The 24716-nt window shown below is 30.5% G+C and overlaps 2 protein-coding genes across 5 annotated transcripts in view; both read right to left on the reverse strand.

Annotated features, from left to right (window-relative positions):
• LOC117167726 (neurocalcin homolog) overlaps positions 1-24716 on the reverse strand; it is a 377055-nt gene that overhangs the window by 145879 nt on the left and 206460 nt on the right. The gene's annotated exons all lie outside the window — the stretch shown is intronic.
• The window catches only part of LOC117167727 (neuronal calcium sensor 2), a 307826-nt gene that overhangs the window by 77279 nt on the left and 205831 nt on the right, over positions 1-24716 (reverse strand). Inside the window, exon 3 of the mRNA XM_033352877.1 lies at positions 20554-20677. Within this exon, the coding sequence (XP_033208768.1) occupies positions 20554-20664 (111 nt within the window). The 5' untranslated portion in view covers positions 20665-20677. The remainder of the gene's footprint in view (positions 1-20553; positions 20678-24716) is intronic.

A 24716-nucleotide genomic window follows, 5' to 3' on the forward strand; every position in this document is an offset into this window, starting at 1 on the left:
AGAATATTCTTGATGAAATAATTCCATTATACAGTGCAATTTTGAGACACGAAGTTTACTTGTTTCTGCATGTATCGCTCATGATTTAGAATTTTCTATAACTTAAAGGTATAATTAAAGAAGATATAATTGAAATAAAAAATTATTCGATTGACTTCAAATATTTGCTTGAATCACAGAAAAACGCTGGTGTTAAATTTGTTGCAGCTCCAATTTCATTGGGCTCCCAATGAATATTTGAGAGAGTTTTAAAGTCTCAAATGTATTCCTCTGAACGTAGGTGGCCATGTGGGCATCTAGGGGAAAGTATCATTTGGAGACTGAATTTTGGCTCATGCAGAGTTGTGGAGTTCTGAACCGCGCTGTCAGCCACCTGAATACCTGTCAAAGCAACTATTCGCTTTACGATATTAGCCTAAATAATTGTTAATAAGGAAACCAATTTAAACAATATTTACCTAATTTTCAAATTTCTTTCATTTAATAGGGCGTACCAGTCACTTAGAATAAATTTATAATTTCCTAATGCAACTTCCAAAAGTTAGGTTAGTCATGCCCGTCGACATTTAAACTAAAGCCGGGATGTACAGAAAAAGTCATGACCGTCTACATATACAATAAGGCATTTTCACTCCAATCACTAGCTCACTTCACTTCGTTGAATACTGAGGGGATAACAATTGACCAAATGCATGGGAATCGGTTAATTTTTGCTCTATTTTTCTAATATCTTCGCAGAAAGTAATTTTTCTGTATAAGTGCAATTAATAAATAATTTTTCTTTTTTAGTGACTATTTAATGTAATAATAAAATGATAATAATTTTCATTCATGCGTGCATTAGGGCTGAGCGCTGGTTGTCTATCCTTTGAAGCGTGATTCAAAATTACATTGAAAAACAATTCTTGTAATTTAAATAAATAATTATTAAAATATACACAAAAACGTATACAAATTGTGTAAGTTTTGATTTCAGATAAGAAAAAAATTTATAACACATATATCTAATAAATAACAGTTTATTTTCATTGAATTTGAAAGACTAATATTTCTCAAAATATTTGTTAATGGATACATTTTTTTAAATACCATATGATATTTCAGCAGCTTGATATATAGAAGCTAATTGCAGAATATAATAGTTATAATATTTGAATAATTCTAAAACAAAATTTCTTTTTAAATGAAATGTTTTGTAAAATATAATTTGGTCTTTGGAATTCACTGAAAATAAACTGTCATTAATATATGTGTTGTATTTTTTTGCATGAAATCAAAGTTACACAATTTGTATATATCCTTGTGAATATTTTAATAGTTATTTACTTAAGTTACAAGAAATGTTTTTTAATGTAATTTTGAATCGCGCACCAAGTGCGGCCGATGAGCGGTCAGCCCTAACGCAAGCGCAGTAGCTCAGGGTGCCAACATTGGCATCATTGGTCCACAGTATAAACCGGAAAAATAAATCAAATCAGCCGGCAGGAAAAAGTTGGGATATGAAAGCCTCAATTAGGTCTTTTCGCTTCAACCGTCAGCTAACTTCACTTTGTTAAAAGCTGAGGGGGAAAAAGGGATCAAATACATGGAATAAAACTTTATTTCTGTAATATATTTGTAATTGATCATCATTATTATTATTTTATTATTTCATTAAATAATAATTAAAAAATAAAAACTATTTTTTAACTACATGTATATAGAAAAAATTACCTTTTACGAAGATTTTAGCAAAATAGGGCAAAAATGAACTGAATCCCATACATTTGGTCCCTTATTTTCGCCTCAGCAATCTACGAAGTGAAGTTAGCTGTTTATTGAAGTGAAAATACCTAATAGGCTCTTATCTTATAAGTTTGAATGTTCCCGCTGCTATATTTGAAACATTGCAATGTTTCACGAAACTCCCAATGTTTCATGAAACTTTTCATCAGGTTAAAGTTTCATGCAAATTTACATCCCTACTCATCGCGAAAAACAAATTTCTGTTTTTATTATACAATTGTATTTACCTTATCTTTCATGTATGACACTAGCCACTGCAAGATTAGATATCGAAGGTACCTTTAAACTTCCGCAGAAAATCTAGTGGAAATTTATTCGAACGACCAGGCATCAATTTCGATGCATACGGTCACGACTTAGTTTGTACATCCCGGCTTTGGTGGTTTGAATATCATATAGTAGATTTTGACTAACTTAACATTTGTATATTACATCACGCCAAGTACTATTTTTATTCCAAGACTATTTAGTCGCTGGTAAATGGGAGGAAATAAAAAGTTAGGTAATTATTATTATAACTTACCTGCTTATTAACATCTGTTTCACTTAAATAACGATCGACAAAATGATCTTGACAGGTGACTTACAGTTTGTAGACGACACTTCACGTTGCACTGGATGAGAAAAAACAGTGTCTAAATGATGCTTTTCCCCTAGATTCTCCGAATGAACCTGTGTGGCTCAAATTTGTTGCAACTCTATTGAACACCGATTTCGCTGTACATTGGAGGATCAGCGATTTTCTGTGATGCTAGTACAAAGAAAAGTATAACATTACAAGTATTTGCGCAATATTTTTCTGTGGCATAATGAAGAACGTTCTAGAAGCTAAAGAGCTCTTCTAAAGTTTTTCCAGCCTAAGAACATACAAAATAATGACTACTTCGGATTTTACTGAAAATTCAAGAAAAAAATATAATTTACGCTATTTTTTCAATATTTACTTTAAAAAATAAACAAACTGGATTAAGAACATACAAAATATTGACACTACCTTTTGCAGCAAATCTCATATACCGTAATTCCTTTTTTGGGATTTAGAGTGGACTGGAAAGAAGAGATATTCAAAAAACTAATTTTTCTCACTTTTTCACCATTCTTTAAAAAAATGAAATTTTTAAATTTTAGGTTCTTTACGTAAGGATAGGTTGATTAAACTTTTCGAGAAAAAAAATCCAAAATTAACTTTTCTTGAAAAGGGTTCACGCGATTTTTTCTCTTATTGGCCTCAGAATGATCATGAGACATCGCAGAAGTATAAGAAAAAAAAAGAAGGTAAAATTTCCGCCGAGAGTGTACTATGTCACTGCTATTTTCACATTCTTATGTTACCGCATACTTCTCTGAGTAAGATTTTATCATGCAAGAAAGAAGAGTTTAAAAATGTAAAACTCAAAGACCGATTTCACTTGCACCGATGAATTTTCCAGCTGCTAAATTTCCAGGTTAAGAGTATCGATTCTGGACCTCATTCATGGCACAATACTTTTGTCCGCAACGTAGAAGCAGACTAAAGAAATTTTTCTCTGCAACATAATATGAACATTTCCGCGATTTTTCAAAACACGAGGAGAGCCAAGAGTTAAAACAAATGCGGACAATTGAACGAACGGAAAAGCCGATTACTGCAAAAACTGTAATCTAGCAGTTACTTGCAGAAATCGGCTGCCACGGGCAAATGAATAGCTTCTCCAGTTCCTGAATCTTATTGGATTCTGATTTCACTTTCGTACGCTATTATTAGCCAGAAGATATCCCGCATCTAGATGGAAAATGTTGGAGGTTATTCAAGACTTGCAAGTCATTTGAAAGTCCTTTATCGAGTAACCAATGTCGACATTAATTACTCTGCTCTGCGAACTGGAGCCTTGCAGTGATGAATAAAATTGAATGAACTTCAGTGAAAGATGGATGTTAACCCATTACTACGTGAATGCAATCATAACATTATATTCGAATCAACTTGATTATAATTATATCTAATTCAAGAGTTTTAGTAGTTTTAATTAGCTACCCGACTCGATACCAATTCAATCATTGCGTAACAGATTTACCTAAATGATTTTCCACCACTACAGTACAGTTTAATGATGCATACTCTACAGCCACTGGAAAACTGAATATTCATTTACAATCAACGGATTATTGAAGCTTTGATTGTTTGCACTTTTGAAACACTTTTATTTATTCCCAAATAGAAATTGTTTCCAAACCCTTCTATCTGGATTACATGCAAACGTTTGTTGAGCCCAATGAACTTTGTTCTCGATTTAAAACTTTATTTATCCAGTTTGATAGACACTTCCGATATCAAAATACCCTGGTTATTTATTTAAAATAGATGTATTGCTATGCATTTGTTTATCAAATTAAAGGGTATTTTTTAATGAAATTTATCTGTATCGACTCTATTCAACAATTGAAAATAAAAGATAGATACCAAAACTGTTTCGGACTTTTTACACATGATTGATGATTGACGTTGATAAAATTTCCACCAGCTTTTTGTTCATTCATTCTTTGTTCTCCACTGATATTCATTCTTCTTCTTTTTATATCACGAAGTCGGATTGATCAATTTTGATTTATATATCAACCAGAGTTCGATTACACCAACGCAGTTATTGTACTCCATAATCCTCAAATTTCCTATTATCTCTCACAACCAGACGTCACAGCGTCAAATGCTTTTAAAAGGTGACATAGAGTTATTTTTCACGAAAATAGGGAAAAAAAGAAAATAGTCGAAAAAATTCTTTTAAATAAAATTAATGTGCAAACTTAAAAAAATATATTGCATTTTCAAAAAAATACATGAATCTTCAACAAAATGCATATTTTTATTTTGCTGGTAAATTTTTAATTTCAACCAACAAAGGTTTTATTTGAAAAATAAAAACAGCTGAGTTCAACCAAAAAGAAAAAAACGAATTTGTAAAAAAACAGGTAAATCCTCAATCAAGAGAGATCAATTTTTAACCAAAAAATTGCATTTTTATACAAAGGGGTGACATTTCTACTAAAAGAGATGCCTTTTTAACAAATAAAGACGAAAAAAATACATAAGTTTTTAAACAAATAGTTTAGGTATTAAATAAAAAAGATAATTTTTTAAACAAAATTCAAAAAGTTAAATTTTTATGTAAAAAAATTAATTAAAAAAACTAATTCTCAACAAAAAAATTAATAAACGATTCAAACCCATCAGATGAATCTTTAAAATAAATAATGATTTCAAATAAAATAGTTAAATTTTCAATCAAGAAAATTAATTTTCTACCAGGCATATCTTTTTTTTTTGTAAAAATGAGTTTATTTTTCTACCAAAAAAGGTGAACTGTCAAACAAAAAACTTAATAGTTGCTATCCGAACAATAAAAAAAAGTTTAATTCAACCAAAAAAGAGGTTTTAAATCAAAAGATGAATTCTCAACCAAGAAGATTAATTTTGTGAAAAAACACGCAAATTTTCAACCAAAATATGAATTTTCAACAGAATAGTTGACGTTTTAACTAAAACAGTATTTTTAACCATGAATGTAATTGTTGAACTTTCAGTGGAAAAAAATTAATTTTCAAAAACAATTAACGAGTTTTTAAACAAATTCTTAAATTTTCAACAAAAGGATCTGTATCTTTAACCCCATCAAATTCACTTTTAACAAAGTAGTTCAACTTTCAAAGAAGTAGTTCCATTTTCAACCAAAAGAAATTCATTTTCAACGAAAAACTTAATAGTTAATATTTGAACAAAGAAAATAGTTTAATTCCTAATCAAAAACAGTTTAATTTAACCAAAAAAGACGAAATTTCGATCAAATAGTTGAATCTTCAATAAAAAAAGATCATTTTAAACTAAAAATTTGCATTTTAACCCAAAAATATGAATCATCTACCAAAATGAAATGAATTTTCAAGTATAAAAGACAATTTTTCTACAAAACAGTTCAACTTTTAACCAAATAATTGAATTTTCAAAAAGGATGACTTTGTAACAAAATTGATGAATTTCTGACCAAGAAGAATGGATTTTAATTCAAAAGAGACGAACTCCGAACCAATTGTCCTAGATTTTTGTTACCGACATGGTGTCTACCCATGTTAAAAAACGTGCTTCATATCCAAGCTTGATCTGGAAGCTTCGAGAACGATGTGGAAGGTACTTAAAAATGATTGAATTAATTAATAACTCAATGATGACGCAATATCCACTTTTACACTTTACATTCATGGAATGTTATTTTTCAAATGCAATCCTGTTTTTGATTTTTAAATAATAGTTTTTGTTTAAACAGTGCTTAAAATTCCAATATCAGGGGTTTCACACCTTTGCTCGCTATTCAAAATTTGCAGGTTGAAGATATTATCTTCAAGAACCTGAACGTGTAACGAACCCACCGAAACGAACTTGCGAACGAACTGAGGAATTCTTTATTGAAATAAAACTTGTATCTTATAAAAAATTATGCTTAAATTCGAAAAAAAAACATTCCACTGCAATTATCACATTCTCTGGAATATAGAAGCAGATATTAAATCATCATTAATTTATTAATTTATAAATTTAAATACCCTGCACATTGCTCTACAACCTTCTAGATTAGTACAGACACAAACCACGGTTTTTTCATGGAACGGTACCATGTCGGTAACAGGAACGTTGGGATAGCACGCAGCTTGCTTATCTACTCTGATCAATGTTTTTTGAATTCCAATTTATGCCCAATTTTTCCTTTTTTCATTGTTGCATCTTTTTCCAATCGTGCTTTATGATTAGCTGATGATAATTAATATTACCCAGGTCAGAATTTAATGAGCAGATGTTGGATCTTCTTGGTATACTGGTGCAATTTTTTCTGCTCATTTCTTCAATCTACTTCCAACTGTCTTGTACGATAAGCTGACTCTACTGGTCCAAATTAAACATCCAACATCCTCTAAATAAATGTTTGCCTGGCCAACATAAATGATCATTAACTAATAGTTGTTTCATAAACAATTCTTCCAAATATTTTTCAGATCCGTATATTTCTTAAAATCATGAGGCACGTTCCAAGTTACGATGATATGATTGCAGGACACTAAATTGAGAATTGGTTTACCTCGAGGAGATTAGCAGATTCGATTGAGTCAGGTCAGGTCTGGTTAGACAAAAAAAAGGTACGGCCAAAGTTTTAATCCCTTCGGTACACAGACGTCGAAAAAATGAACGACCCGACGTAGCTCAAGCAACTGGTGGAAAACTTTTTCCCCTTCAAATCCCAAAGGGTGCTGTTGGTTTAATGATACCCACGCTCGTAAAAATAATCGATTAAAATTCTCGGGAAATATGAAAAACATGTTAAAACGTTTTTTTTATTCAACTTGTATACTAATTAAAAATTTATCAAGTACATTACAAAGTTCAACTTGAAGTCAAAGTTTAAGTAGAGTGGCCACAAAACTTCCATTTTCCAAATTCGCTGATTTTTCTCTGATAAATTTTTAATTTCTCCTTATCATTAATATTTAAAGGTAAGCATTATAGGCTTGTAACAATTTTAACATAGAAGCATTTATAAACGAAATAAAACAATCAAATTTCAGATTAAAATTAAAACTTTTCAGTTTTATTTCATCTAAAGAGATAACTTTTTTATCATAAAAGAGTTCGATTATTGGCCAAAAAAGATGAATTCAATAAATTAATTAAATTTTCAACAAGCTAATTATATTTCCAAAAGAATAGTTGAATTTTTAATGAAATTTTTCAATTTTCACTCTATAAAAGATGAATTTTGAACCAAATAGTAGAATTTTCAAAAAGAAAAGATTAAACATGAACCAAAACTAGTTGCGTTTTCAACCAAGTTATTTAGTTTTGTAAGTCATTTGAATTTTCAACAACAAAAAAATGAATTTTTAATCCATGAGGACAAATTTTCCGTTGATATGAAGGAATGTTCAACAAAACCGTTGTATTTTTACATACTCATCATTTATGATTGAGAAAGTATTAGTATTGTCGGAAATTTGACATCACATTTTTTCAATGGATCTCCACGTTTCGAAACCCCCTGAATCCGAAAATCAGGTTTTCACGATGGCGTCTGTCTGTCTGTCCGTCCGGCCGTCCGTCCGTAAACACGATAACCCTCAGAAAAAATGAACGAATTAAATTCATCTTTGGCACACTTTTTTGGTCCCAAAAGAAAGGACGAGTTCGTGAACCAGCCATTTTTGAAAAAAAATTTAAAAAGTGAGCGTATTTTGAAAATTCTTGAGACCACTTTTTTCTGAATTTTAAAATTCTATGTGCGGATATTTATAGTATTAAAAAGAAAAAACAATTTATCCTAATGACTTTTTTCGATAAAAAGAAAATTCTCAGAGTTATAGCGTTTTCAAAATTTTTTTAATCAACCGAAAATCAAAATTTGAAGCCGAAAAACGCACAATATGAAAGAAAGTCAAGAAAAGAAACACATTTATTTTTGAAAGCTCTAAAAGATTATCATAACAAATTTTTGGATTTTCTTCAAAAATCGAAAATTCAAATTTTGATTGCACGAAAAATAATGGAAAATAAAAAATTCCATTTTGTAGACAAACTATGTAGGATACGAAAAAATATGAATTAACAAAAATGGTTATCCCAAAAAAGATGTACAGTTTCTTTAAAAATCACCTCTTGATAGGACGCCTACTTTTTGTTTTATTCGTGAAAAAAACGTTGAAAAAAAATAAAATAAAAAAAAATGTGTGGAAAAACGACGAAAGTTAAGAGAAAAAATCCAACAAAACCTGTTTACAAATGTCTGTCAGAAATCGAGCGCGCAGCGCGAGTGTCACGATGAGAATGTGTACCTTAAAGCCTACAGAGCTTTGAGAAACTTCATCTTTGACTATACTTAAGTAGACAATTCAGAATATGAAGACGCATATAAGTACTGCCATTTAAAAGAGATCTTTTTGATAAAGTTTTTTTCAAGCATTCCAAATGCAAAGAATAAATATCCGAGCGCGAGGTGTAATTATGTTCAAGCGCGAAGCGCGAGGTAACCTATTATCGAGCGCGAAGCGCGCGATGAGAATGTGCCCCCGAAGCGGGCAGATTTTTAAATTTAATTTTCATTAAAAAAAATTCTTAAGAAAAAGATAATAGTTGATATTTCGACCTGAAGAGAACAAACTGTAAACAAAACGGTCAGATTTTCAACTGAAGAATTCTATTTTCAATGTAAATAATTAAATATAAATTGGTGTTAGGGTTTAAGCCAGATGAAATAATAACACAGCCACACAAAAAAAGTGTGCGGATCTGGTAACAAGACACACGTATTCCTATGGATTTTGGGGCGCTGAATTCAAATTCGGTATCAAAAATCACCCATCACGCCATGCTTGAGCCATAACCTCAAAAATGACGAAAAATCATGCACTGAGGCAAATAAATTTCAAAATAATAATAATATTATAATAATAATTTATAATAATTTCAAAAATAATTCTCTGGAAGCATATTTTCCCAGTAGCAAATGTGTGCTACATCGAATGGGTCAATTCGAGCCTAACCTAGAAATAAATCTAACCTAGCCTAACCTAACCTAACCGAACCTCACGAAACACAATTAAACTGATTGTGTTGTCCAGTTGTGTTTGCGGTACCGTTTCATTCAGCTTCGGCTTAACCTGCAAAGAGGTCAAACCTATCCTAACCTAAAAAAACCTGACCTAATCTAACCTAACTTAACTTCACGTAACACAATTAAACTCATTGTGTTGTCCCGTTGTGTTTGCGGTACTGTTCATTCAGCTTCGGCTAAACCTACATAGATGTTTAACCTATCCTAACCTAACAGAACCTGACCTAACCTAACCTAGCCGAATGAAATTCAACCACACGTGTAGCTATGTAAGCGTACGGTTCTCAGTCTTAAATGTGTGCTATATTTAACAGGTTAACTCATCCTTAACAGTTAGTTAAAGAGGGTCCTATAGAAATTTCCTGACTTTTGCAAGATTTATGTTAAACTACCTGACTTTTATCTGATTTCCACTTTTTCCCTGACCTACAGCCACTCTGGTTTAAGAGGGATGTAAACATTTTATGGATCATACAAAATTTCTAGTAACTTTTCTCTTTTTGAAAACCTGTATTAAAAAAAGATATAAATCCTTTCAAAAACTTTCTCTTTTTATGAGAATTTATTCAAATTTAAGGAAATACCTCTTTCCTTTTCTCATCAGGTTTTTCTAAAAGTCTTAGATGCTTTTACGATTTGCTTAACAAATTTACGTTGCAGGTTTTTAAATTTATAAAGTAAGATCGCATTTTAAAGTTGTTATTCTAAGCTTAAAAACAACTGAAAAGACAAACTACAAAAAACGTGCTTTGAAAAGCAGAAAAACTTTCTGCAACTTTCTCATGGGTTCCTTTAACGTTTCAAAGCTGAAAGAATGAGAAACTATAAATAACTAAACTTATTCACCGATTGAAAGTTGCAAACGGACAGGGAATTCGCAATATCGAGGATATTGGAAAAATAAATTTTAACCTAAAATTCTATTCCGAAGGAGTATTCTTCTTCCAAAAGAAGAAAAATATTAAAAAGGCTGTCCGAATAGAAGTCTATTGAGAAAATACTTTATTCTTTTCGCGAAAGGACTATCTAAAAATAAGTTCCCAATGAAAAATGACTTTTTCACCTCTCGCGTGAGAAGTTTCTGATATAGAAATTTTGATAAGACAGGCGCTTCCGGACTTCGATTGATGGTGTTTTCTAAAATAAGAATAAAAAATAGTAGAGTGACAAAATATTCTTGGACATTTAAGGAATCACCAAGAATTTGATGACCCCTAAGAATTCAAGGTCAGTGGTCTGATGATATTTCATGAAATTCTTGAACATTTATTAGAATACTGTAAAAGATTTCAAAAATGCTCTAAATCACTTAAATCCTCGAGAATGAAATACAATCCCTTGAACTCTTTTTGAATAGCCTACAACCTTATAGTTCCTATAAAATCCTTCCTTGTTTTATTGTAATCAATTCAAAATACATTAGAATCTTTTAAAATTCTCTAAAATATTTCAAATCCTTTGAAATCCTTCGAAATTTTCGAAATATTTTTAAAGTTCTTGAAAATGCCTTCAGGAACCTTTTGAAATACCCTAAAATGTTTCAAATCCTTTAAATTATTTTAAATTTTCTTGAAATTTCGCGAAGCATGTGTAAATTACTTGGAATTAAAAAAAGACCCGAAGATATTTAAAATCCTTCGAATCCTTCTTTGGAATTTTAAAAAATATCCTCAAAATATTACAATTCTTTGAAATACCTTCAAATGATTGAAATCAATTGGAAATTCCTTGGAATTTTTACAAATTACCTACAATATTTCAAATTCTTTGAAATACCTTTTGAAATGTTTTGAAGCTCTTAGAAATTACCTGCAATTTTTTGAAATATCCCAAAATCTTTTAAATATTTTTAATCCCTTTAGATTCCATTGAATATTTAAATCGTTTGAAGTATTTTGAAACTTCTGGAAGCTTTGTCATGCTCTTGAGGATTCCTTGTAATGTTTCAAAATACCCTTTAATCTTCATAATCCTTTAAGATCTCTTTAAACTATTGAAATCTATTCAGAATTCCTTGGAACCTTTGAAATCCCTTGAAACATTTTCAAGCTCTTGGAAATTCCTTGGGATATTTCGAAATAATCTAAGATATTATAAAACATTCGAAATCTTTTGAACTTCCTTGAATATTTTTCAAGCTTCTGAGAATTCCTTTTAATTTTTAAAAACACCCTTTAATCTTCCAAATTCTTGGTAATTCCTTAAAAATTATTGATAACTGTTCAAAAAATTTGGAATATTTTTAAACACTCTAAAAAGATTTTTCAAATCGTTTGAAATGTTTTGAAATCCCTCAAATCTTTTTCAAGCCCTTGAGAATACCTTGGTATTTTTAAAAATACCCTTAAATCTTCACAATTCTTTGTAATTCAAAATTCCTTAAAATTCTTTGGACTATTTCAAAACACTGTAAGATATTACAAAACGTTTGAAATCTTTTGGAAATTCCTTCAATATTCTTCAAGCTCTTGAGAATTCCTTTCAGTTTAAAAAAAAATACCTTATAACCTTCAAAATTCTTGTAATTCCTTTAAATTACTGATAACTATTACAAATTCTTTGAAATATTTTTAAAAACTCTAAAAAGATTTTTCAAATTTTTTGAAATGTTTTGAAATCCCTATAATCTTTTTCAAGCTCCTCAGAACTCTTTTTAATTCCTTAAAATTATTGATAGATCTATTAAAAATTCCTGGGAACATTTGAAAATACTCTAAGGTATTTTAAATCATTTTAAATCTTTTGAAACCTCTGGAAACTTTGTCAAGCTCTTGAGGATTCGTTAGAATGTTTCAAAATACCCTCTAATCTTCAAAATTCTTTGGAATCTCCACAAATTATTTAAATATATTAAAAATTCCTTGAAATATTTTGAAGTACTCTAAGATATTTCAAATCGTTTAAAATCTTTTGAAATCCCTTGAAACATGCTCAAGCTCAAAAAATTTTTTGAAATCCTTAAAAAATAGTAAAAAATCTTTTTGAAAACCTTAGATAAATACTACTTTTTAAGCCTTCTTGTGTAATTGTCTTGCAAAATTTGAATGTTTTAGGTTCATGTTTTTTTAAATATAGTTTCAAATGAATTTAAGAAAAAGTTTATTAAAGAAAATTTGTTCTTAAAAAGATATATAATTTAGGTTTATATATCACTCTGATCATTGAATAAGGGAAAAAAAACATCAAAGTCGAAATCTGTCTTAATGCTTGAAATCTGTTAATCATTTTAAGATTGAGGAAATTCCATGGAATGAATGGAAACTTGAAAGACGAATGTGAGAAAAGAGATTGTGGTTGGTGGGTTTTTTTTTTATCGAATTCGGTTTCCAATTTACTGTAAAATCACCTACTGAGTGTGAAATTCTTTCCCATTTCCACTAACAAAATATTTTCTCTCAAAATAGTAGACTTGAGAGAGAAAGAAAAAGGGAAATGAGGGTGGCTGGGCGATAAGCTGCAATGGGAGGGTCAACAGGAGTTGAAGGGAAACGCAATATTGATCGGCAGTCACCATCCGTTGTGCTATTATCGTTACAGCATCAACACTTCAGAAAAAAGTACGTTAACCACGATAACGTTAACTTATCAAAAAAGGAAATCGAGTTCCTCTTTCCTCGCCGGAAATTATATCACGCTCAAAATGCGTGTCGAGGTCAGAGATATTTAATTTAAGAAATTAAATTAATAAAATTATAACAAATTATACAAGGTGACCGCAAAACTTCATTTTAAAAAATGTCCTGATTTTTCCATGACTAGTTTCTTTTCATTTTCACTGGACATTATTATTTAAAGAAAAAGTTTGAATTTTCACATTTTTTTTATAAAGGGAATGAAAATTTTTTAAATTTATATTTGTATATTTTTAACTTTTAGTTCTCACGGACGCATCGGACCAATAAACTTTTAAAAAGTGACTAAGATATTTTAAATCCTTTCAATTTTTCTGAAATCACTTCAAACTTTTTAAAGATCTTGAAAATTACTTTAAATTTTCGAAAGCTTCGGAATATTTTTAAATACCCTAAAATAATTCGAATCCTTTATAAACTTTCGAAAACCCTTGAAACTTTTTAGAGATTTTGAAAATTCATTGGAATTTTTAAAAATACGATATTATTATTATTATTATTATTATTACACAATTAAGCCATTTCCCTTTCGGGGTAGCCGTGACTCACTCAGTAGGGGAAAGGAGTAGTGTGTGGAAGGGATAGAGATTTTTCAGATTGATTCAGAATTCTCGTACTATTTAAGTAAATAACACGTTCGTTCCGCAACACTGCTCCGACCCAGGTTGCTGATCAATCTCTCTAGCAATCACCCCAAGCGAAGAATCTCACGAAGTCGTTATTTAAGGTTCCCCACTTGGGTCCATTAGTGGCCAAGGTTTTTGTTTCAGGCGTCATTCACTCTACTGACACTCTTTTTATTAACTATTTGCCGCCATACTTTCCTGTCCTGGCATACTTCTCTAGCTTCTTTTATGTCCATGCATTTTTTCATGCAGGCTCTCGTGTTTCTGTGACCTCTTATGTCTCTTCTAACTAGAATGTTTCAAATTCTTTGGAATCCCTTCAAATTATTGAAATCTATTCAAAATTTCTTGGAGTCTTTGAAAACGCCCTACAATGTTTAAAATCCTTTAAAATCTTTTGAAATCCCTTGAAAGATTTTCAAAGTCTTAAAAAATTCCAGGATGTTTTAAAAATACCTTCAAACCTGCAGCCTGATTTACTTAAAAGTGAACCAAAATGGACTAATGTAATTACATTAATGATATGACTATGTTTCTTAACCATAATTTTAATTCTCAAGAACTCGATAAAAATTTTTGATAAATTCAAGCAAGTTTGATAGAACTCCGGATAAAGGCAATAAAATTCAAAACAATTCAAGTTAAATTAGAAAAAAATTTAAATGAATGTATGAAAATACAAAAATCATTCATAAAAATTTAAGGTGAATTAAAAAATCCAAGTGAATAAAAAACAAGATAAATCATATAAAACCTAAAAAACTCGGAAAAATCCATTGAATTAAGAAGAATTGAGTGAATTAAAAATAATGAACCAAATGCAGGAGAATTCAAAACAATTTAAAAGAATTAAGAACAAATTAATAAGAGTCCAGGGTGATTTCCAAATGAATTGAAATGTATAAAAAAATTGAAAATCTCTCAAAATATACGAAACTCTAAGAAGGGCCTTGAAAAATCATTTTCATTTTGAAAAATATCCCAAAATCTTTGAAATCATTTGGATATACTTTAAACTATTGAAATCCATTACGAATACTTGGCGATATCTCAAATCCTTTAAAATCTTCTGAAATTTCTTGAAATTTTATCAAGCCCTTGATAAAACTAAAGAAACTTTTAGAAAAAAACCTTCTAAAACTTTAGAAATTCTTTGCAATCAAAAGAAAAATCTTTGAAATCTTTGAAAATTTCTTAAAATATTTCAATTACTTTAAAACTATTTGAAATCCCTTGAATCTTTTTAAAGCTCTTAAAAATGCCTTGAGATCTTTAAAGGTAGCATAAAATATTTAAAATCCTTTGCAATTCCATGAAATTACTAAAATCATTTAAAAATTATATGGTTTTTTTTATAAGTGTCCGAAAATTTGTACATTCTATGAAATCCCTTAAAATGTTTAAAGTCCATTAAAAATTCCTTAGAATCTTTTAAAATATCTTAAAATTGTTGAAATTTTTTTAAAATGTTGCAACTACATCGAAATATTTTTGAATCTTTAAAATACTTTAATTCTAGTAAAAAATTATTTGAAATCAATTAAAATATTATAAAATCCCGTAAAATTACATGAAACTTGATATTTCCTGAATTACTGTAAGATTTATTAAATTATCTTGAATGATTTAAAAATCCCTTTAAATTACTGAAATTTTCGCCAAAAATCAGATCTCTGAAAAAATTAGATTTCTATGATCTTAAAAATCCCAATAATAATATTATTATTATTTTAATAATAATTAAATTTTAATCATTGGTAGCTGATATTATCGGTGAAACGATTTTTTACAACTCCACTGTTTCTAATTTTAACAATAAATTTTGTATAGTTAAAATCGTTCAAACAATTTTTTCTGATACATTTTTAAAACAAATAACTATATTTGAAGATTATTGACTTATTTTCAAAATTCGGAACAGTCAAGTAGTGGGAATGTTTTCATCGGGAAAATAATCTATGCTGTCTAAAAATTCAACTTATTTTAAAAGATTGTTAAAAAGTTACAGTAAGAAAAATTTTCATTTCAAAAACTATTTTTAAAAGAATTATTTTTAGTAAGTTAGAAATTTTAATCTCCTAAAAAACCCTAAGATATTTCAAATCCTTTGAAATTCCTTTAAATTATTAGAATCTGTTTAAAAAATGTTGGAAACTTTATTTTTTAGTCAAGAAAGAAAAGTAATTTAAAACAAATTATTGCATTTTTTAGAATAAAAGATCAGGTTTCTATAAAGCAGCTGAATTTTCAACCAGATTGTTAAATTTTAAGTTACAAGAGTTAATTTTGAACAACAAAAAAGCGAATGCTCTACACTTAAGTTGAATGCACAACCTAAAAAGTTGAATTTTCAGCGAAAAATAGCTAATATTTCAACTGAAAAATATTTTTATTTTAAATGAAAAACAACTGAATTTGATCAAAAATGACAAATTTTCAATATTTAAACTTGAATCCTTAATTTAAATAAATAAATTATTAACCAAACAGTTGGATTTTTGACCAGAAAATTGATTTCCTACAACTAACAAAAAAATTCTAAATATAATGTGAATATGGAACCAAGATGAACTTTCTAAAAAAAAAACTACTTTCAACCGAATAGTTGTACTTTCAACAAAAAAAAAAGATAAATTTTCTACTAAAAAATTGTTAACCAAATAGTTGAATTTTGCACAAAAAAAGATCAATTTTCTACACAAAATGGAGTAGTTCAATTTTCAAACAAAAAATCAATAGTAAATTTTCAAATTTTCAGAGTGATTTCCATATCCATAAAAATTCAAAATCCATAGAAAAAATTTTCAAAATAGAAAAATTTACAATTAACAGGCAATCGCTTCAACTTCTAAATTTTTTTTTTTATATTGATTAAACCAAAACATATACTAACATTTCCATATAAAAATATAAAAAATGATGTACATATAGCTGAAATTTAAACATCTCAACTATACTAGTCAACTGTTTTGATTCTCATACAAAAACCATTTTTTCCAATATACTTATTTGATACAAATTGAAAACTATGAATTATAAGTTATATAAAAGCATGTATCTTTCCAATTTTAACAAACCTAGATCTTTTCCTTTTATTCTTTCACCTCATGCATCAAACATTATTGCTAAATATAAACATAAATAAAAATAAAACTCTGCACAAAATAATGATTCAAATTTTAAAAACACCCCACCCTTAGTTTTAATTAAAAAATTTTATTCAAATAAATTTTAAATTCAACACGGTTCAATCTTAGACTCTAAAACTCTAGACTAAATAACGCAAAACAATTAAAAATACAATGTCAAATTTAAATCAGTAATAATCGGACTGGTTGAATTAATTATTGATTAATAAAATAGTTCAAATTATTGAATACGTGCTTCAAAATTACTGATTTAATCGACTTTTCTTTTTAGTTGAAAATTCACCCCTTTAATTAAAATGTACCAATTTTGTTGAAAATTCGATTTTTTTAAATTATTAGTATTATTATACCATTCAACTTAATTTAATTTAATTATTATACCATTTAACTATTTGGCTTAAAATTCTTACTTTTCGGTACAAAATTAATTTTCTTGACTAAAACTACTAAAATGGCCAGTGACGAAATTCCACTGTGTGAACTACTGAAATCTCGCTGATTTTCAGTGACACCTTTGTGGCTGTTTCAACAAGTGAGATTTTATTGATTCATTTTAAGAGGACATCTTTATCCCTCAATGTATGGTTAAGTTGTTCACTTTCAATGAAAAATGGAAAATTAGTTTTTCAGTAATACCAATTAGCAAAACCCAAAATCAAAAAATAATCCTGGCGAAGTTAGGAAACATTTTCGAAAAAAATATGGCGCAACTACTTAATTTGGGTATTATAAATTCTCACAATGTTCCGCTTTCTAGGAATAAATTCCAGACTTTTATCAAAACCATTCTACAGCTAGGACAGAGTATCTTAGCTTGCATCAAATTATAAAATATAAAATTATGAGTGGCCCAGTTTCACCAACGTGTTCCGGTCAGCACAGTTTCACGGCATTCAGTTTCATGACCAAATTACTGAAAGTAATTACGTAATTAAGTATACACTTTAACGACAAAATAATGATAAACCCGCTAAAATTGTGAAGTTTAGTTGTTCCTCTTCACCACGAAGAATCATAAAAAGTCGAGGACAATATAAGTTCCATGATAAAATCCCCAGAACATAATACTCGACATGGACGTGCTGCGTAATAGGGGCTTTTCAAATTACGTTATTTTCATATTCTCTGCTCTTCTGTCCCCCTTTCACCAAAACCATGTACGGACATAGATCTACTCCTTTTTTTCTACTCTTATTAAACCGAAACTGGGACACGGCTCGCGAGCTTTGCTATTCAAGAGCTTTTAGTCAGCTCTTTATGCGAATGTAGAATGCGCGTCTGGATTTACTTTTTCTTCAGAAAACTGATACCATTTAACGCGACGTGTCCAAAATATTGACGATTTTTCCTCCTCAGAAAACTCATATCTCATCATTCTGATAAAAAAATGAAAAACAATGGCTATTCCTAATATAAGGGCACAGTAAATCCACTCTCTTGAACTGAACCAGTAAAATTGTCACTGGATAAATCAGCATATTCTATTATCACTGGTGAACCAGTGACTTTCCGATTTTGACTGGGTGAACCAGTATTTGACTCAAGTAAAACAGCGTTACTGAATATACCAGTTTTTCTTTTTAAAAACTTAATTTTTGGCACTTAACATTGTACTATTCTATTTTTGGTTCAAAATGTATCTTCTTACATTCTTTTTAGAGATCGAAGGTATTAGATTTGTGTCAAATTTTAACACCCGACTTTTTGTCAAAGAACAACGTTTTGAGACCCTCTGAATCCGAGAAACAAGCTTTTCTCAGGCAATAATTCTCGGAAGGACATAAACTCGGTGGCCAGAATTTCAGGTTCCATTCTATATATGCAATGTTCATTATTTTTCACCCCACCTTAGGGTTTCGTAGCCTCGGGCAGAAAACTCCTCATAGTTTGAGTCAGTTGTCCGTGAGGCAGCTGTACTATTTTCCGGCAGGGTAAGTAGGGGGATTGATGTATAAGGGAAAATAGAGAAAATGAGGAGAGGGAGTAGTAGAGAAGTAATTGGGAGTAATTGAGGGGCCGTATAGGAGGGAGAATCAGAAGAAAGGAGGGGGAGTGAAGGGAGGGGAATTATGGGATGAGGAGTAGGCCAACGTAGGATAAGTATGGGAAAGAAAGTATGGGGGGGGGGGGATTTGAACGACCTAATTAACTTCTTATTATGATACGAAACCTCTTTTCGTAGGCGTGCAGATCCTAATTTTTACCAATTTTTTTTTAATAGCCTCAAATATTTCACTAGAATGGCAATTCCAACGAATTGTCAATTCTGTAATCTCATACACGTAAATTTGAAACTGGAGAAGTAATAATAATGAAATGCTATTTTGATATCAGTAGTGACGTTAATACATTGAAAGCGACACAATTCTAGAGCACAAGGCAGTGTCTTGCCTGTGTCACTGTTTTATTTCCGCTGTTCTTTGTGCTATCATGGAACTGTTTACCCGCCTTTTCTTCCAGTATCCACATTGTGCAGCCTTGAATAAATAAACGCGCTGGTCCAGAATCAGCAGCTTGGCCACAAATAGTTCGAATAAAAACTGGCAAAGTTTCCCTATACCAGATGTAACTCTGGTTAACGCTCGAAATTAGTGGTTGAAAACTAGTTTCAGTTTCAAAATTAATGCAATTTGTTTTTTTTTTAATATTTCCTGAAAGGATTAGATTACGGTATTAACGGAGGTAAACACGTTTCAGAAAATATCTGGTGAAACTACCTTATCGCTCTGGTAAAGGTCTCTGACAAGGTTTAAACTTGGCAATTGGTTTATATCCATTTTCCAAAACAATTGAATGAAAAGTAATGGAAATTGACTGCAGAAAAGTTTCTATAGCTTTTACATCTCCTAATAATTCCAAAACGATGAAATTGAAAGCTTTCAAACTAATTTTTTAAAATAAAAATTTAACTATTTCATCTTTTTTTCATACTGAATCTTTTTTAGTTAAAAATTCATGCACATTGTTAAAAATTCGTCTTTTTTCGTAGAAAATTAATCTCCTTTGTTAAGAAATTTCTTTCATTAAAACTTGAACTATTTCGTTTTAAATTTATTTATTGTTTGTTGCAAATTCATTTTTTAACTGAATACTATTTTTTAGCTAAAATTTATTTTTTTGGATAAAAATTCGACTTTTTTGGGGAAAATTCATCTTTCTGCTTGAAAATGTATATCTTTGTTAAAAACCTGAACGATCTTTTTGAAAGCAGAATTATTAATTCAAAAATTAATTTTTTATAATTCAGCATTTCAATTGAATACTCATTTCATTGGCTAAAAATTAAACTATTTTCTTAAAAGTCAAACTACATTATTAAAATTTCATTTTGATTTTTGATGATTCAACACTTCAGTGGAAAAGTTAATCATTTTGTTAGAAAGTACTTATTTTTGTTGTGAATCCAACTACGAAAATGAGTATTTTTGAAGATTGATTTGGAGACACTTAAATAAAACAACATAAAGGCGTATTCGCAAACTAACCGTTTTAAAAATAAAAGTGATGTTCTTAACTAGATAAAATGTCGCAGTGGACCAAGTGAAAAAAATTTTGTTGCAAAAAAGTTTCTATTAAAATTGGATTCCTTTGGAGACCCATCTCGAGTGTACTTTGGAACAAATCCAACCTTTTTTTTCCTTTTCAGCAAGAGGCATTATTTTTTCTTTAAGCTAACCTTAAAAAGCAACAATGTTTTCTAATCATTCTCTAGTTTGAAAAATGGTTGTTTACTCACTTTGAATCCTTTATACCACTCCTTGATAGTCGCCTCATCGTATCTCGTATGCGACTTAAGGAAGTCCATATCCTCTTTGCTCAATTTGTCTTTGCTCCCAAAACAACCCATTTTTACGTGATAGCTGTAACAAAAAACGTCTCCTTTGTGAAACCGAATTTCCATTGTGTCGCAAACCTACGAAGTTATCAAACTTACGAGCTAATTTTCTTTTAGTCTGATCTAAACAAACGCGTAAGAACCGGTTCTCTGATTGTTTCCATAGGCGAAACCAGTACGAGGTGCATATTAGTACGAGCTGAATAATGGGGGAAAGTGACTAGGTTTCGAAGCAAAAGTTCTACAGTATTTTTGTATGAGTAAGAATATTTTTAAAAAGTTTTATAATCAGCTTTTTAGCACTTAATTGCTATTTTTGAATTGGAAAATTAAAAAATGTGTTTTTGATATGACGATGGAAAGTTTTTCCGCCAGCAAATTATCATTTTTTAAGGAATTAAATTGCTTCCACTATGCATTCAGTGATTCCATCAATTTGTCAAGCCCTTGGCTTCTAAACTTTCTTATTAGTAATTATTCTAATTATTATAGAACATAAATAAGTTATCATTCTTATGACTTTAAACATGTTTCTCTTTATCTCGTACTGTTTACTGTTTACTGTAATTATTGAATATCCGTTTATATTTGGTTTATATATGCTATGAGACCTCCCAACTACAGAACAACAGTCCCACTTTTCTTCCTTATTCTACCATAAAAAAGGGAAATAAATGGTGCTTCGATATAAACATTTCTCATCCCATTGCTGTAGCTCCTTTCTCATCCCATTGCTATAGCTCCATCGAAAATACCAAAAGAAGAAATAATCAGCAATTTAGAATCCACAATATATACCCTTTCATCCGAAAAAGCAAATGACATAGGACGCAGGACGACCAACATTTTACGACAAGCTCAAGTACCATCCTCAAACTTAACAAAACACAACTTCTTGTTCAATAACCAATTCTACGAACAAACCTCAGGGGCAGCAATGGGATCCCCAATCTCACCTGTAATAGCCAATGTCTTTATGGAACATCTAGAAACTAAAATCTTTAACCAAGCCAAACTTAAACCAGAATTCTGGTTCAGTTACGTTGATGACATATTTGTCATCTGGCGACATGGACGAGATGAACTAAATAAGTTTTTCGATTTTATCATTCAATTACATCCTAATATCCAGTTCACCATGGAAATATAACAAAACGGAAAATTGCCTTTCTTGGACGTATTAGTTTACAAAAAATCTGATAACACATTAGGACATGAAGTTTACAGAAAACGCACGCATACAAACAGATACTTACATGCCTCCTCCCACCATCACCCATCTCAAAAACAATCGGTCATCAACTCCCTTGTATACAGAACGATTACACAAACAAACAAATTGATGAAGCAATAAGAAAACACACTCAAAAAAGCAAGTCAACACAACCTACGAAAGAAAGAGAGAGAAAAATGACCACCACCCTACCCTACATTCAAGGAGTCGCAGAACAAATAGGAAGAATTCTCGACAAACACAACATGCAAACCATATTTAAACCACCTGCGAAAATAGGACAACTACTATATAACCCTAAAGATAAAAAGGCACCCTTCAGTGATCCAGGAGTATATAAAATCCCTTGTTCTTGTGACAAAGTCTATCATGGAGAAACCGGAAGAGCGGTGAGGCAAGGTATGAAGGAACATGAAAGTAAAGTCAGGTTAAAACATTTCACGCAATCAGCACTAGCTGAACATCATATCGAAACAGGACATAACATTTTATTTCATGAAACAACAGTCATTGCAAAAACACACAACAAATTTCCAAGAAAACATAGAGAAGCAATCGAAATCTTAAAACACCCTAATAACATCAATAGGGACAATGGATATAATACCAATCCGATTTGGCTTTCCGTTCTCCCGGATTTTTAAAAAAAGACTTGATTGGCCAATCAAGTTCGACCAATCCCCACGGTCGGGCGCTCTGGCCAATGACAGGCATCGTAGAAAGTATACCTAAGAACATCATGACCTCATACCTCAGTTTCAGGTCAGCCCTGAAGATGTGAACTGCAATTTTCACGAAACGTCGGCAAACAATTCGTAGTTTTTTACACGAGTGAAACTCGAAATATCTCTTTTTATTTCTCATCCTCTTTTTATCTCGAAAACACCAAGGGGTCCATAAATATTTATTTCATGAAAAGATTTTTCCGAATAACTTCAAATTTGAATGCACAGCTTATAAATAATAACTATATTTGATCATACAATATTAAACAGGGTGGCCTTTTTAATCGAGGAAAAAAACGACCGGTTTTTTCACGGTACGCAAACCAAAAAATTCCCAAATATATCATTAATAATATTAATTAACATATAATTTCAAAAATATTTTACAAATATATACAGAACAGACACAAATATTTTGAAATATAGAAAAAATGATGATAACTACAATTTATTTTATTTTCACTTCCGTCTTTCAAAATACCCTCTTCATGTATAGTATGCGATTACTTAATGTTCAGCGTAATCGGACAATATAACGAATATATTACAGGAAAATAATGATCATCTATAACATTTATTTAGAATCAAAGTTGATAAATCAATATTTAACTATATTAAAATCTCCATAAGCATAAAATTAACGCAATTATGATCAAATTTTGATTGGTTTTAATAACACAGCCACAAAAAAAGTGTGCGGATCTGGTAACAAGACACACATATTTTTCCAGTAGCAAATGTGTGCTACATCGAATGGGTCAACTCGAGCCTAACCTAGAAATAAATCTAACCTAGCCTAATCTAACCTAACCTCACGAAACACAATTAAACTGATTTTGTTGTCCCGTTGTGTTTGCGGTACCGTTTCATTCAGCTTCGGCTTAACCTACATAGAGGTTTAATCTATCCTATCCTAACAAAACCTGACCTAACCTAACCGATTACGCTGGCAACCCTGTTCTTGCTTAAGTTAAGTTGTGTTGCGTTAAGCAAAATTTCGATAGGTTCTGTTAAGTTAGATTCATTTGTAGGATCACGTGTGGTTGAATTTCATTCGGCTAGGTTATGTTAGGTCAGGTTTTGTTAGGTTAGGATAGGTTAAACCTCTATGTAGGTTAAGCCGAAGCTGAATAAACGGTACCGCTAACACAACGGGACAACACAATGAGTTTAATTGTGTTACGTGAAGTTAAGTTAGATTAGGTTAGGTCAGGTTTTTTTAGGTTAGGATAGGTTTGACCTCTTTGCAAGTTCAGCCCAAGCTGATTCAAACGGTACCGCAAACAAAACGGGACAACACAATCAGTTTAATTGTGTTTCTGAGGTTAGATTAGGCTAGGTTTGATTTATTTCTAGGTTAGGCTCGAGTTGATCCATTCAATGTAGCACACATTTGCTACTGGGAAAATATGCTTCCAGAGCTTTACGTGTAGTTTAATAAATTTCTGTTAATTCAGGTTAGGTGAGGTCAGGTTCTCTTGGGTAAAGTTATGTTAAATAAGTTGATATCAGGCAAGGGTTGATCCTTCACAGTTGTCGACATGTTTTTGAAGTGAAAATTTTCATCACTGGCATTATTTTGAAATTTATTTGCCTCAGTGTATGTTTTTTCGTCATTTTTTGAGGTTATGGCTCAACCATGACGTGATGGGTGATTTTTGATACCGAATTTGAATTCAGCACCCCAAAACCCATAGGAATACGTGTGTCTTGTTACCAGATCCGCACACTTTTTTTTTGTGTGGCTGTGTAATTATCATCGAATTTTATAATGAAGTATCAAAACAAATTGTGCCCTAATACTTTACTTCACTGATGCTTACAATTTTTTAATTCACACTCTCAATAATTTACACATATAAAATAGAACCTTTAAAATTTTTCAATTGAACAATCTTAAATTTAGTTCCATTAAGGGCATGTGACACAGCTAAATACCTATATTACCGACCACAGTTTTTCAGTTCACTGAATCTTTTTTTGAACCTGAGAACTATTTTTAAAAATAAAATATCGAGCTGAAACTTTGGAAAATGTATTAGAGTGCAATAAAGTACGTTTAGGTACTGCATTTTGGTAGAAACTTCACTGAAAATTATTTCATC

This window comes from Belonocnema kinseyi, chromosome 2, assembly GCF_010883055.1.
Source record: "Belonocnema kinseyi isolate 2016_QV_RU_SX_M_011 chromosome 2, B_treatae_v1, whole genome shotgun sequence".
Lineage (NCBI taxonomy): Eukaryota > Metazoa > Arthropoda > Insecta > Hymenoptera > Cynipidae > Belonocnema > Belonocnema kinseyi.